This window comes from Nuphar pumila, chromosome 3 (assembly GCF_984573655.1).
Source record: "Nuphar pumila chromosome 3, dmNupPumi1.hap1.1, whole genome shotgun sequence".
In the NCBI taxonomy this organism is placed as follows: Eukaryota; Viridiplantae; Streptophyta; class Magnoliopsida; order Nymphaeales; family Nymphaeaceae; genus Nuphar; species Nuphar pumila.
In genome coordinates, this window is record NC_143251.1 from 7,752,035 (window position 1) to 7,767,028 (window position 14,994).

Below are 14,994 nucleotides of genomic sequence, written 5' to 3' on the forward strand. Positions count from 1 at the left end.
TTTCATAATTTTTTTATGCGAAGTTATTAAATTTTTTATGAGAAGTAACTCAGGTATTTGTGCAATTTTTAGGTTTGAGTTTAAAAGAAATTGATGCAAGTTTTTATGTAAATTGATTCATTGACAAATTAATGAAATGAATGATTGTATGAGCAGGTTCATTTGTTAATGAATGAAATCAATTTGATTAATTGTAAATTTGATTGACTGTGAATTTTTTGATTCACTGTCATTTTTTGATTTATTGTAAATTTGATTCATTGTTAATTCGATCCATTTGTAAATTGGATTCACTGTCATTTTTTTATTCACATAAACTATTAAAAGCTAAAAATTGCAAACCTACGAAGTCTGTATAAACTCCGCAAATAAATTATTTACTTTGTAAATAAAATTAATGAAATTTTCATAAAAAATGTATGAACTTTCTTTTAAACTCAAACCTTTGCATAAAAAATGTAAGCACTTGCATAAAAAATAGCAAGCTTTGTTTTAAACTCGAACCTTCAAGTTGTGGCTGCACCAGCAGGTACAACAACTCTTTTGTTGGGGTTCTTCCAAGGAGAATGAAAGAGGAAGAAAGAGGAGAAGAAGAGGATAGAAAAGGAGAGAAAAAAAATGGAAATTGAGAGAAAGGTATGGGCGTATAAGGGCATTCTATATAGTGGACTTGACCCCACACCCAATAGAAAATAGAAACTTTCCTAATACCTTGGGCATGCTATCTTGACAAACCCATTTTATTTCAATTCTTTCCCTAACAATGTTAGAGAGAGGGAGAGAAGAAATTTAATTTCCGTCTTTGAATTCCTTCTCTAACTCCTCTCCAAAAACGTTAGAGAGGGAGAGAGGAAACCTCAAAGCTTCTCAACTTAGTTAGGATATATATATATATATATATATATATATATATATATATATATATATATATATATATATATATATCTTAATTTAGCTAGGGTCCTTAGCTAACTTTACTTAAATTACCTAATTAAGTAATTGAATTAATTAATTTTACAAAGAAGCAAGGTGGAGCTTCCCACCTTAGGGTGTCCCACACCAAGGGTCCAACTACTCAAATTTGTTCTAACTTAAGGTCCAATAAAAATCCAAATCTATGTTAACCTTGAAATTCAATTTCACTTTTTAATTGAAATTACATCTCTAAATTATATCCAAATTAACGCCAATTCCATATGCATATTTAATTAAGTTCAAATGTACAATCAATCAAATTCAAATGCACATTTATTCTGGAATTTAAATGTTTATTTATTCACACATAAATATTAAAACCAATATAAGACATAAAACTACATTTATATTTATGAGAAATTCTATGAAAAATTTATAGGTGCTACATCCTTCCCTTCTTAAAACGAATTTTGTTCCTGAAATTTGTTATACATGTTACTCAAATCACTGGGGGTACTTCTCTCGCATCGTTGTCTTGGGTTCCCAAGTACATTCTTCAAGACCGTGATGTTGACATCACACCTTCACAAGCGAAATGGTCTTGGTTTTTAACACATGTTTCCTGCAATCCATGATATTTACTGGATTTTCTTCTATGGTTAGGTCCTCCCGAATATTCACGGCCTCAAACTGGATCACGTGTGATGGGTCATGCATGTATTTTTTCAACATTAATACATGAAAGATATTATGAATCTACGCAAACTAAGGAGGCAACTCTATTTGTTATACTATTTCGTCGATCCACTTCAAGATCGCAAAATGGCCAACATATCTGAGACTTAGCTTACCCTTTTTACCGAATCCAAACACACTTTTAGTCGGAGATACCTTTACAAAGACAAAATCCCCCACCTTGAATGTAAGTTCTCTATGACGTTTATCTGCATAACTTTTTTGTCGATTCTGTGCAGTACGCAATATGTCTCGTGTCATTTGTACTTGCTGAGTATAATGTTGGAATACCATCAGTGATTCCACTGTTTGCTCACCAACCTCATCCTAGTATATTGGTGATCGGCAGGGTCATCCATACAAATCTTCGAAAGGAGCCATTCCAATGCCTGTATGGTAGTTGTTATTGTATGTAGGGGTGGCAATTTCTGACACGACTCGCCAACCTGCTTCTTAGGCGGGTTCGAGTTTGGCTTAAACGGGTTCATGTCGTAAATGGGTTGACCCGCCTAACCTGTTTATTAAACGGGTCGGGTTCGTGTTAGGGGTATGCCAACTCACCAACTCGGCTGACCCGTTTAATAAATGGGTTAGGCGGGCAGGTCAACCCGTTTACCCGACCCCGACCTGCCCGCCAACCCACCACCCGCCCGCTAACACGAAGCCGACCCGCCAACCCGTTTACCCGACCCGACCCATTTATTAAACGGGTTAACCGTGTCGTGTCGGGTTACCCATTTAATAAATGGGTCGGGTTAGTGTTTGCCATAGCAGACCCATTTAATAAACGGGTCGGGTTCGTGTTGAGGTATGCTGACCCGTCGACACGACTCGCCAACCCGACCTGATTGCCATCCCTAATTGTATGCAAACTCAGTTAGTACCACGTGTGTATCTCAATTATCCTTCTAATCCAATATGCAAGCTTGTAACATATCTTCTCAAGTTTGTATTGTTCTTTTCGGTTAACCGTCGGTTTGAGGGTGAAAAGTCATGCTAAACTTCAGTTTTGTGTCCAACGCCTTTTGCAATTGACCCCAAAATCGAGAGGTAAATCGTGGGTCTCGATCAGATATGGTCGAGGCAGAAACTCCGTGTAATCACACGATCTCTTTGATGTATAAATCTGCCAAACTTTTCATGGATTGTCCCTTTCGAATAGGCAAAAAGTGGGCCAATTTGGTAAGTCAGTCAACCACAACCCAGATATCATCGTGGTGTTTGCGGGTTTGAGGTAAACCCACCACAAAGTACATAGTAATATCCTCCCACTTTCATTGAGGAATCTCCATTAACTACATTGTTCCACTAGGTTTTTGGTGCTCGATCTTGATTTGTTGAGAAGTCAAGCATCTCAAGACATATCTGGTCATATAAATCAAATTTTATATTGTTATTTTAAGTCAAGAAAAAAATGAACTTGTTAATCACTAAATAATTAATCCAATATACATTCATCCTCTTTCACTTAAATACACATTTACACACCCTTTATATAAGGGAGTGAGAGAGAAAAAAGGAGAGGACTAGACTAATGGCTAGTTGGACCTCCTCCAACTAGCCATTAGACATAATCCTAATGGCTAGCTTGGTCAAAACAGTTTGACCAAAAATAAAATTTACAAAAATATTAGTCATTAAATAATGACTAACAAATAAACATTATCAATGCAAATTAAAAAAAAATTACTTATTCTAACCTTACAAATATACATTTAAGTATACTTAATCTAAAGATTAAATACCTAATAAATATACCAAAGGTATACCTAGAAAAAAAAAGGATACAAAGAAATACAAAAGAAGCACCGATAAGTATACCTTGGTAACTAAATCAAAATATTACATTTATCTTTACAGGGTGCCCCTCTCTTCCCTCCTTTGTTTTCTTCCCTTCTATTTCTTTCTTTCTAACAATAGCTATAAAAGGTTGACAACCCCAATATTGTATGAACTAGTAAGATCCCAACAAACCCCACAATTGATAATTTTTGATAGGATATCTGTTTAACTTTAACTTTTCCTAGCCATTATTCTTATTCCACATTTTGAAGAGGTTTTAAAATTTCTCTTTTTGAACTTATCTATTATCTAACAAATTTCTGTGTCATATGACTCTTATTTGAGAGTCAAGGCGCCCAGGACAAATTACCACTGAGAAATCTTTGAATTTTCACGACCACCTAATAGTCATGACTTCCACCATGATTCTATGCAAAATTTTGAATTTTCATCATATGTAATTGCCATTTAGACGAGCACTAACAATGCTTTGTTTTGAGATTAGTTACGTCTTTTCCCTTGTGGTGGTCTGTTTTCAGATTACTTGTGCATATTCAGCTTACTTATTGCTGGTCTTGTTTTCAGCTTAACAAGGGTTGGTTTCCCCCAGCAGAGACTTTTCTTAAGCGTCGTCTTATTCAGAAGCTAATCTATGAGCTTCATGAGGATCAGCCTGGGACACTTTCTCCTATGATTGCAACTGATTCTCATGAATCCACAGAGTTGCCTGAAGAGGTCTCTGAGAATGACCATACTGTGGAATTGATATTTGATATAAGTGGTCCAGTCCAGTGGGATCGTCTCTCGGACATCCATTTGGTTCTGAATTTGAAAAAGAGGTGTCTCTGAAACATTGGCATCCTCAACCTTTTCCTCTGGTCATGATAATAAAGAAGGTTCTGGTTACAGGGAATTTTTTGGAACAGGACCTAATGATTCATCTTCTGCAGACTTACAATTTCATCCTTTTCACCATAGTCTCCATGCAGCAATTGAGTCGTATCATGATGCAAATGGAGGTTAGTGGTACTGTTCCTTTATGTTCAGCAACGACTTTCTACTGGTTCATCTAGTGCTTGAAGGAACTGTGTTCATTGTGAAGTTGTGGCATGTTGCTGAAGATGATCTTTAAGCTAGAAAAGACTTCTTAATCACAAATTCTGCTGAACTTTTTCTCATTTTCTTATATATTTACTTGTTGGCAGAATTAAACCGATGGGGAATTATTTAGTACTTCATATTTATCCTCTGAAGAGGCTGACCATAAGCCAGAATCGTGTGCATTCTCTATTGAATCCAAAAACAGTTGCTTATTTGAAGAGCTGCAGGCTGATGAGCTCTGCAGTGTAAGAGGTCAGTGTTCAGTGCAACCTGAACATTGTAAAGATCGCTCTGCCTCTTGTGAGTCCTCACATTTCGGTTCCCAAAGGAAACTTCAATGATAAGCCACAAATCCATCAAGGCATTGATCCTTACTCACTTGGCCAGAGAGATGCGGACATGCCAGTTCGATCTCACCTGAGAATGGTGCCAGAGAGATGCGGACATGCGGACATGCCAGGCAAATGACACAATTCCTGAAAGCAAAGAGAGTGCAGATTCATTCTTCTCTTGCCCAGAGGCTGGGGAAAGGGAATGCATCTGTTGGAAAAGAACCTGAGTTCGAACCCCAAGAGAATGTAGTTTCTGCCAATATTCGTCGCCATCCAAACGTAGCTGCTGGGCAGGGTCAAGAAACCATTATTATTGCTGAAGAAGACCACACACACCAACTGCATCATAAACACATTAAGCTCATGCGCAAAGGTCGACAAGCACAGAATGTGAGATGTGTATCAGACATGTAAGATCTGTTTGTAGGTATTAGATTAGACCTGCTGATTTTGGCATGGAACTTTGGTTGTCAGGAGTATTAGGCCACCCGAGTCTGCAACAGATGGTCTTATGCCCACCTGGGTCGAGCACAAGATCTAGCCTACAAGATCGGGAGGTAATGAATATGATATTTCATTGTTAATTGTGGTTAAGGAAAAAGGACCCTCAGATGGTGGTGGCGACCTTTTCTCTTTCGTAGGTCAGGTTGGGCCTTATCACATTCAATCCTGACCGTTGATATCAAAGTTCAGATTCTGCCATGTGTCCACCAGGTTAGTGGAGTTTTGCCTTGTTGAAAATTTTCAGAATTGAAGATCATGTGGCGCAATCTGGACGACGGTATCAACAGTCAAGATTAGCAGATGATGGAGGCCCGTCATGTGCCATGTGACCTGATCTGCCATCTCTGCCCCATTCAGAGTGAGGATCAGGTCAGAGTCTCTCCGATGTCTTCAAACCACCATATCCGGGTTGCTCATGTCTCAGATGGAAGCCACAAAAAATTTCAGAGCCATTCATGCTCACGAAAAATATGGTATATAGCACGAATGAATGGTTGAAAAAACATGAAATTTTATGGTGGTTTGACGTCATTCACCACCATGGATGATTGGCAACAGAGGGACACCCAACAGTTTACCGTCAGGGGTACCCCTAACAATAGCTACAAATATCGGCTACTTTTTTAAAATCTTTCATTTTAGAGATGATCTACTGTCATCACTCGTTTTTTTTTATGAAGAACCTTCACAGAGAACTGGTCACTTAATGGGTCCGCTCCCTGCAAGGTAAACCCCGAGTGACATCACTGACACTCAAACCCTTATAGAGCCAATTAAAAAAACTCGCACACCATGGGAGTCGAACCTGAGACGAAGGGGTCAGTACCTTCTTCCCAAGCTCGCTGCCTGATCCCAGCGGGTGTCTTGTCATCACTACTTCTCATCTTTTTCCTGTTAAGAAAAAGTTCCTAGCCCTCAAATGAGGATGAACTTTGAAAAAACTTACCAACGGGGTCTCCGCTTGTTTGGTAGGAGCAGCTACCTTGTGTTGGGACGTTGCAGGTTCAAAACCCAATGGTATAGATGTATAACTGGTAGGGGTCTGCCTAACCCCACCTTGAAACAGAGCTTTGAATAAAACTATTGTTCTCTCTCAAAAAGAAAAAAAGAAAAAACTTCTGTTATTTCACATGTTGGCGCGATGCAACAGATGATCGTTCAGCGATACAACCTTTTTCTTTTCCTTTGTTTCTAAAGTCTTTTTTTCATCATGTCTAGGCCAAAGCTTCTTCTTTAGGTTGGCGCTTTTGTTTTTACCGGGTGGGAGGGAATTGTCTTTGGTATGAAAGAGAAGCATGTCGAGAATCAACCGTGCCTCATGTGGTTCCCACATTTTCTCGCGGGAAATTGCACCCCCCCCCCCAAGGGACCCCTATGAAAGGGATTTCGTACAAAAACCCTTCAGGGAGGGGAAAACCCTGATCCCTAGATCATGTTAGGTGGGGGACTTAAGTTCTAGTTGGGAGAAGGGGAATCAGTAAATGCCTAACACCCTTCCCTGTTTGGGGATCCAGATTCGGGGGACAGGAGGAAAAATGTCTAGTGGGATGCCAAAGGTTTAGATCAGAAACAGATATATTAAGATTCCGATCCAAATCAGTAAAAAAATTGCAAAACCTTCATCCTGGAGCTAAACCATTTGCATCCCTAATGCGTAGGCAGTTATTCTCTCTCCAAGTTCAACTACAACCCCACGAGGATGGCTTTGTTTGGGAGCCAGTGTTGGAGAGGAGACGAGAGAGGCGATGAAAGTGAAGAAAAAAATGAGTGATAAGAGTAAGTTGTCAACTACATCTTGTCACATGCAGTGGAAAAATGTCCTCCACTCCACCTTTCACATCTGCAAGCTCCTGGTTTGCAAACATCAATGAGGGTAAATTGGAGTCTTAATCGGGTGCAATATGATTGCATAAAAATAGGTGCATTAGGCACCCGATCGCCCTCCATCAGGTCTTGGGTCCCACACCTGATAGGCCCTGCCTCCGAGATGGAGGGTGGTCAGGTGCTTAATGAACAAATATTTGTGCAATCATATTGCACCTGATATTTTCAGCTAAATGGGATATAGGTAGCATTTATTAAGTCTCCATCTTTCCTCTCATCTTCAGCTCTCAAACTAGTTCACAAATGAACAATTGCGGGCATTTTAGTGTTTGGTCCACTAAAAAAATTGACAACTGAGTTAATTGGCATCTTTCAAACATAAATTATAAATGCACGTGGATGCTGAGATGAAAGCACCAGATCAAACCTCACTGGTGCACAGGTGTGCACAATAGACTTCATGCAATTCACTAGATCCCTTTTTATCTCCGGGTCGGTTCCCTTTCTCCCATTATACCACACGTCTATTCCAAAGTGAAAGAAAGAATGGAAAGCGTGGTCCTTACCCGAAATGGTGCTTTGGACAAACCCATATGGCCTCATAAATTGACTATTTATTTAAGATCTTAAAGGTTGCCTGCATGCCTTTGGGCTCGTGTACAAGGAGGTCTCTCACCCGAGTTTGAGTCACGGCATGAGTACTGTCTTCTGCACTTCCTTTAGGGTTGTCAGGAATACCATAAGACATGCAAAAGGTTTGGATCCAGAACAGCCAAAAGCATTGGGGATCCAATTCATAACAACTAAAATTTACAAAACCACCATTTAGGATTCGACCCGTTTACATCCCTAAACACCATAAGTACAGGAAGTTAAGACTAATCAAGTCTTCAATTTTGAGTATTTTTTTTCTCTCTCTCTCATATATATACCGTTTTTGTACCATGATACCTTGTGATAGTACACACTCTTGATTGTATGAATCTAGCCACCAAATGATAAATTTAACAGTATAGGTGTGTTTAGCATGGTTTATTTATTATCTTTGAATATTTTATCATGTCTATGTCTACTACGCTATAAGATTTATTTTTGAGATGGTGAGAAATTGATGGCTAGCAATTCATGAAAATAAGGTAATTTAAAAATTATATAAAACATCTTATTTGAGTCAACTTTAACATATAAAAAATAGCAAATAAAACATACTAAAAATCATTCAATGAATTTTGCTTTTGGAGCTTACAAGTGCATACCATCGTATGTTGGTGGTACAATAGCACTATAAAAGCAGACATGTATACATATATTAGTAATGTTACGGTGCGTATTATAAATCATAGTTGTAGGTGGCATCCTTATGGATGTACTTAACATAGTTTATTTTATAGGAATCATGCTTTTTGACATAAAAAAAGGCTTTTTAAGATATGAAATTTTGATACATTATGAGCCATTGATTTTTGAAAATCTTAAAAACCTACGTGTATCAGTGTATGGTATGATCACATGATCCAATACTTTTTTCAACTAAATAATGATTGTAGATCATATGTATTAGGTCCGATGAAAGAAAAAATCTCAATTTTTTTTAAAATTTAAAGCTTTTATTAGGTTGGAGTAGGTGCTCTGGGAGCAGCCTATCATTACTATTATATATATATATATATATATATATATATATATATATATATAAAAGTTCACTATTGAGTGTTGACCCGTCGGTGCAATTTCCAATCTCGAGCGTGCTTTATCCGCACAACTAAAAAAGAAAGGACGGTGAGTATTATCACCATCAGTAAGTCTTCACAGTTTCTTTCCCTTAAACACTGAGTGCTGTCTAACGTCGGTCCTTATTTCTTTGACTCGTGGGGAAAACTCCAGAGGCCCCTATTGTGCTGGATATGTGTGTGCCAGCTGCCCTATCGTCCTTACTCAGATCTGCCCACTACCCACCTCCTGAAACCTTAATGGGAGCGATGGGTGGTCCATTAGCTCTGGGTTAAGTTCTCCGTCTGCGAGGAAATCAGCATCAAGATGTCGTATGGACGGTATCAGAGTCAGAGTGGAGCTTTTGCCGGACTTCTTGTGCTCTTGCTGCCTGTTTTTTCCCCACTGCTCTTCTCCCCACTAGGCCGCGCATTGCCTTCTGTCTTTTCGGTATGTTGCTCTCCTCTTGTTTCTTGCGGTTTCTTGTTCGATCTTTTTATCTTTTTCTGCTTGTGGATGCCTTTCTAAAACGGTTCTTTTTCAGTTTGTCTTCTTTGTCTGTTTTTTCCTCTTTTTGTTGGTGGTAATCTTTTTTTTTTATCATAAAGAAGAACGCATGGTATTTATGTGATACATCTGATTGATCCCTTTTTTAGTGCATATCGTCTTTTACTGACTCTTCCCTTTGTTTACGATGAAGAATTCTGTGGTATACCATAAATAGTATTATATTTTTATTGGGTATTTCATATTTTTTTCTCTGAGCGTGATATTAAGCTGCAATTCATAGTTTATTTGTATGAAATGAGCAGGTTCATATGGTATTACATATTCTAAGGTATGGTCGATTTTATGGTGCTCATAGTCCTTACGCAGTATCAAGGCCTGCAGGGAGACCGTTTAGATGTTCTGAGTCTTCTTTCACATTGTTCATAACTAAAAAAAAACCATGATAGTGTGGTAAACGCATAACTGTATTAGAGGGAAAGCAAGGATTGTTCATTATGCGAATTTGATTCTTATAGTGAATTGAGTTATGTTGATTGAATGGTATCATGTCATGTAGACAGCACATGATTGTGGTGAACTTAATCTCATAATGAACAAAGGGCTATCTTTATTCTCAATGTTGCTTTGATGCGATCTGCATTATATTAATATTTTCCTCATCTTGTCTAATAAAGAAAGTGTTGTCTGAGAATTTAGTCCAGTTATATGTGCTTGCGTTTCTGATGAGAGCCGCTTGCAGGAATTGAAAGCGCCTAAGCCAAGGCATTTGCCTCTGATAAAAGATGCTTTGCAGCGTCCATCAGTAAGTAGATGATCTCTTCTTTTCCTCTGCATTCACGAAAAAATATGAGGCATACTTGCAGGCACACTTGCTAGAATGCAGCAAAGCTGAGTTCTTGTTTCTTCTTAAGAAAACGTTTTCAAGTGCTTTGGCATGACTTCTGCATTTACCCTAAAGCTGAAGCGTTCACATTTGATTGTATGTTTCTATCTTCTTTGGGCTAATTTCTCCTTTGCGCATTGGCCTGCGCACTGTCCAGTTGGATGAAGAACACTCTGGTCTGTGGTCTCCCCTGCCTAACCAGGGATGGAAACGTTGTGATAAATCTTTAACCACACAATGTAAGACGTTTATTTCAAGAACTTACTGTGTATATTTGATAAAAATTGATGGTTTTGAAAAATCTTGGTTTAAATGCACTCTTATACTCAGATTACATCTGATATGTTTGCTGTCTTCTTTTGTATAGCCTTGCCCACAAAATCACAGGGTTTTATCCAAGTTTTTCTTGATGGAGGTCTGAACCAGCAGAGGATGGGGGTAAGTTATCTGCATTTATAATATTGCCAAGTGATGGATGGATAGATTTAAGCATGTTTTGCACTTAATATTACCATGAACTGAGATATCGTTTTTGACTTGTGTTTGCTTCTTTTGTTCAAAAGATCTGTGATGCAGTTGCTGTTGCCAAAATTTTGAATGCAACTCTTGTGATCCCTTACATTGAAGTTAATCCTGTCTGGAAAGATTCGAGGTTATTGCTCTTTGTTTCTATTATTGTTGTTCCGGTGTTTTCATCAAACTGCACACACCCTTTGCATAAGCACATGGTCAAGGTTTTTGTGTAATTTTTGCAGCTCATTCACCGACATATTTGATATGGATCACTTCATTGATGTCCTCAAGGAGGACGTTGAAATAGTAAAAGATTTGCCTACCGAATTTTCATGGAGCACAAGAGAGTATTATGCCACAGGAATTCGAGATACAAGGGTTAAATCAACTCCACGTCATGCTTCTGCAAATTGGTATCTGGACAATGTCTCACCTGTATTGTGGAGGTCAGTGCAAAAATACATTCTTTTTGGTTTGGAGCGTCAGTTAGAAATATTGAACCATGATCCTTTGCACTAATTCTTTTATCGATTTAAATATTTAAAACGGAAGTTGTATTTTGAAGTGGATGTATATAGTCAATGAAGGGACGGTTATGTGTGTGGATACATGGTTGTGCACATGCCTGCATCTGTGTTGCAATGATAATGATGATATGACATTTTGTTCTTGAGAGCATAAATACACGTATGCATATGCAGCTGTAGATCATGCATGTTTGTATATGCTAGTTGTATGGGATTTTTTTTTGGGGTTGATCTGTATGTTTTTCTTGTTTCAGCAATACCCTGTATGTTTTTCTTGTTTCAGCCATGGTATTGCTGCTATTTCTCCTTTCTCCCATCGGTTGGCATTTGATAACATGCCTGCCCACATTCAGCGCTTACGTTGTAAGGTTAACTTTCAAGCTTTGACTTTTGTCCCCCGTATCAATGCTTTGGGAGAGACCCTTGTTCAACGCCTTAAGTACCACACATCCAAAAATGAAGAGGACAAGTACCTGCGAGCGACAACTGATAAAGTGGTGGATAAAGTTTCTGGAAAATTTGTTGTTCTACATCTTCGTTTTGATAAGGTATTATTTGGGCTTGTTTTTCAATCTTTTTTCTAATTAACTGAGCTTGTTCTTCTCTTTCTGTTTCTTCAAATCTGTCAATGTTCAAAACTCAAAAGTTGTTGTCTGCAAGACTGTGAAGGCTCACATTTAAAAGAACTAGGGAAGAACAAAAGCATAATCTATTTTCAGTCAACCCTAATCTACTCGATAAAATATCCTCTGAAATGAGAATGGCGGAGAAACACATGAACCAAGCACAATGCACTTATGGCATCAATCTACACCAATACAACATTTGAATCTTCTATGCTGGTTACATGTCTTGTAAACCAAGTTTAACATCTGAAGAATCACTCTCAACTGGAATGGGGTGATGGACTAGTCTCAACCAATCTGGATCCAATTATAAGATGGCTTGCCTCCGCCCCTGCTGATGGCAATGCTTATCTGAACTTTTGAAGACCAGCCTAAATCTTTGTCACCGTCAAAACTATCAGCAATATAATCTCACTAATCTCATCTTGGTACTCTAGTTATTTCTATGGTTAACAGAATTTTGATTATTTGTTTTATAACTTTCAACTCTATGCTCTGCCCAGGATATGGCAGCTCATTCAGCTTGTGATTTTGGAGGCGGTAAAGCTGAAAAACTTGCCCTTGCAAAATATCGTCAAGTGATTTGGCAAGGTAGAGTCTTGAATTCTCAGTTCACTGATCAGGAGCTGAGGAGCAAAGGACGCTGCCCTTTGACACCAGAAGAGATAGGCTTGCTGCTTGCAGCTTTAGGCTTTGACAACAGCACTCACCTTTATCTTGCCTCGTACAAGGTCAGGCCCATTCTTTTGAAGTTATCATGTTTCTGTTTGAACAGTGACCCTGACGATTTCCTTCACAGGTGTACGGTGGGGAAGCAAGAATCTCAGCACTCCGCAAGCTTTTCCCTCTGATGGAAGACAAGAAGAGCCTAGCATCAGAAGAAGAGTTGGCAAAAGTTGAAGGCAAAGCTTCTCTTCTGGCTGCAGTTGATTATTATGTTAGCATGCACAGCGACATATTTGTTTCAGCATCTGCAGGCAATATGCGTAATGCTCTGGTAATGTCTTCTTTTCATCTGTGAAGATAATTTTGATTGGTCTTTAGAATTTACAAGCATTTGTTCTATCATACTGAACTTTGGTTGCTTGATGTGATAGTTATCCAAAAATGTGAGTCTAGTCAGCTGCATGTGTATGTGCGTGTGCACACGTGTGCATGCTTGCAGCTAGTATCACAGATGGATTATAGTGGTGGTGTCTAAAAGATCATGCTAGGACTTTGATCTGGGGGCAGCCTTTGCAAATGCTAAGACAGCCGATAAATCACTGCCCATGGTGAGCTTTTCCTACCTATAATATGGGAGAGGCCGGATCATAGACATTGAATAATAGAGGTTGGAGGCGTGCAAGCACTAGGTCATTATACATATCCAATGATGTAAAGTTTCTTTTGTGCCCGTATTAGTGGGAGAAAGTCAGGCATGTTGTATGAAGCTACATAGAATACAACAGTGGCGTAGCATTCATGTGAGGGGGGGGGGGGGGGGGGGGGGGCAAACAGGGCTGTAGCAAAAAAAAAAAAAGTTGTGTGATGGTGGGGGGTTCGGGGGCAGCACCCCCGAAAAAAAAAATTGAGATAAAATAAAAAATGGCTATAATTATTAATAAAAATCTAGTTCATATGGACGAATCAAACAATTTGCTGCAGTCAGGGCTGGGCTGGGCTACAAAAATGGATAAAAAACTATTTCATATGGAATCAGGGCTGGGCTTTTAAAAATATATATATATATATTTAACTGTTTCGGGAGGCAGGACTGCCCCCCCCCCCCCTAGCTATGCCTTTGGAATACAAGGCAAATAAAAACATGAGGAAAACTATACGGTTGCGAACCAACAAATAAACATGAAGAATGGGTGCCTGATTTCTGTGATTCACTAGAGCTTGCTTGTTTGTGTGACAGGTGGGACATCGTTCTTACGACAACTTGAAGACCATAAGACCAAACATGGCCTTGATGGGTCAACTGTTTCTGAACAAGAGCTTGGGATGGACCGAGTTCCAGAAGGCTGTCATCGATGGGCACAAGGACAGACAAGGCGAGATCAGGTTGCGAAAACCAACTCAGTCGATCTACACGTACCCCGTGCCGGATTGTATGTGCAATATGTAACGTATTTGATGTCTATGGACTTGAGAAGATTATCCTGCTGTCATTACCTCTTGCAGCTAATAAACAGTATCTAGTAGGCTATGTTGTAAATCTCTCTCTCTCTCTCTCTCTCTCTCTCTCTCTCTCACACACACACACACACTAGAACAGAATCAGTCTGCCTTTAATATCCTCCAGACGATCATACCCTGTAAACACTTCTGATGAATACTACCACAACCACTAATTGTTCAACCATGAGCAGAATCTCATACTGCCCATACATTAACGTAAACCGATTCATCTGGAGACGCAGGAAGTTGCTCAGCACATTGGGGTGCTTGGGTTGCCATATGATGGCAATCCCAAGCCCTGTGGTTCTCAATCACAAAACGATGTTGGTTGTTCTTGCTGAGCTGATCAACTCCATGACAAATGAAGATTGAAGGCTTCATCGTGCTCAGGATGCTCATACTTAGTATGGCCAAGGGATGGTTAATTTCTTGGGATAGTGGTTTCGGCTTTAGATCCTTCAGTCTCCTAGCCGCAGAACCATCATCTCCAGCTGCTGGTTTAGCTGTATTAAACATGCTGAGCGAATGCCTTCTCTTGCCGGCCGAAGCTCTTGTCTCGGTGGGGAATCTTCCCCATGGCTGCCTCCAAACTCCTCTATTGCCAGTGCTGTTTCTTTGCACCTTGGCTTCCATTTTCATCTTAGAATAGGCAAACTAACTTGTCTTGAGCGGGGTGGGCAACGGGCCAGTCAGGCCTTCTAATGGACCGGGCTGTTGACCAGGCTGGCAGGCTGGGCCAAAAGCCCAGTTCGGGCCAGCCTGTTGGGAAACCCTGGCCCACGGCACGCTCGATAGGCCAGGGCCAGCGCCAAAAGCCTGGTTTGGGCCGAGCTTGGGCCTAATTGCCCACCTCTAAATTTCTTTTC

The 14,994-nt window shown here is 39.5% G+C and overlaps 1 protein-coding gene across 1 annotated transcript; it reads left to right on the forward strand.

The window, feature by feature from the left end:
* Positions 1-9,040: 9,040 nt before the first annotated feature.
* LOC149841827 (O-fucosyltransferase 31-like) lies at positions 9,041-14,165 on the forward strand. The gene is made up of 10 exons (XM_089998710.1): positions 9,041-9,353; positions 10,153-10,215; positions 10,454-10,535; positions 10,664-10,734; positions 10,860-10,948; positions 11,052-11,255; positions 11,620-11,884; positions 12,466-12,693; positions 12,762-12,959; positions 13,866-14,165. Exons 1-10 carry the CDS (start codon positions 9,231-9,233, stop codon positions 14,073-14,075), a joined length of 1,533 nt encoding a protein of 510 aa, XP_089854836.1. The 5' UTR covers positions 9,041-9,230; the 3' UTR covers positions 14,076-14,165.
* The last annotated feature ends 829 nt before the right edge of the window (positions 14,166-14,994 follow it).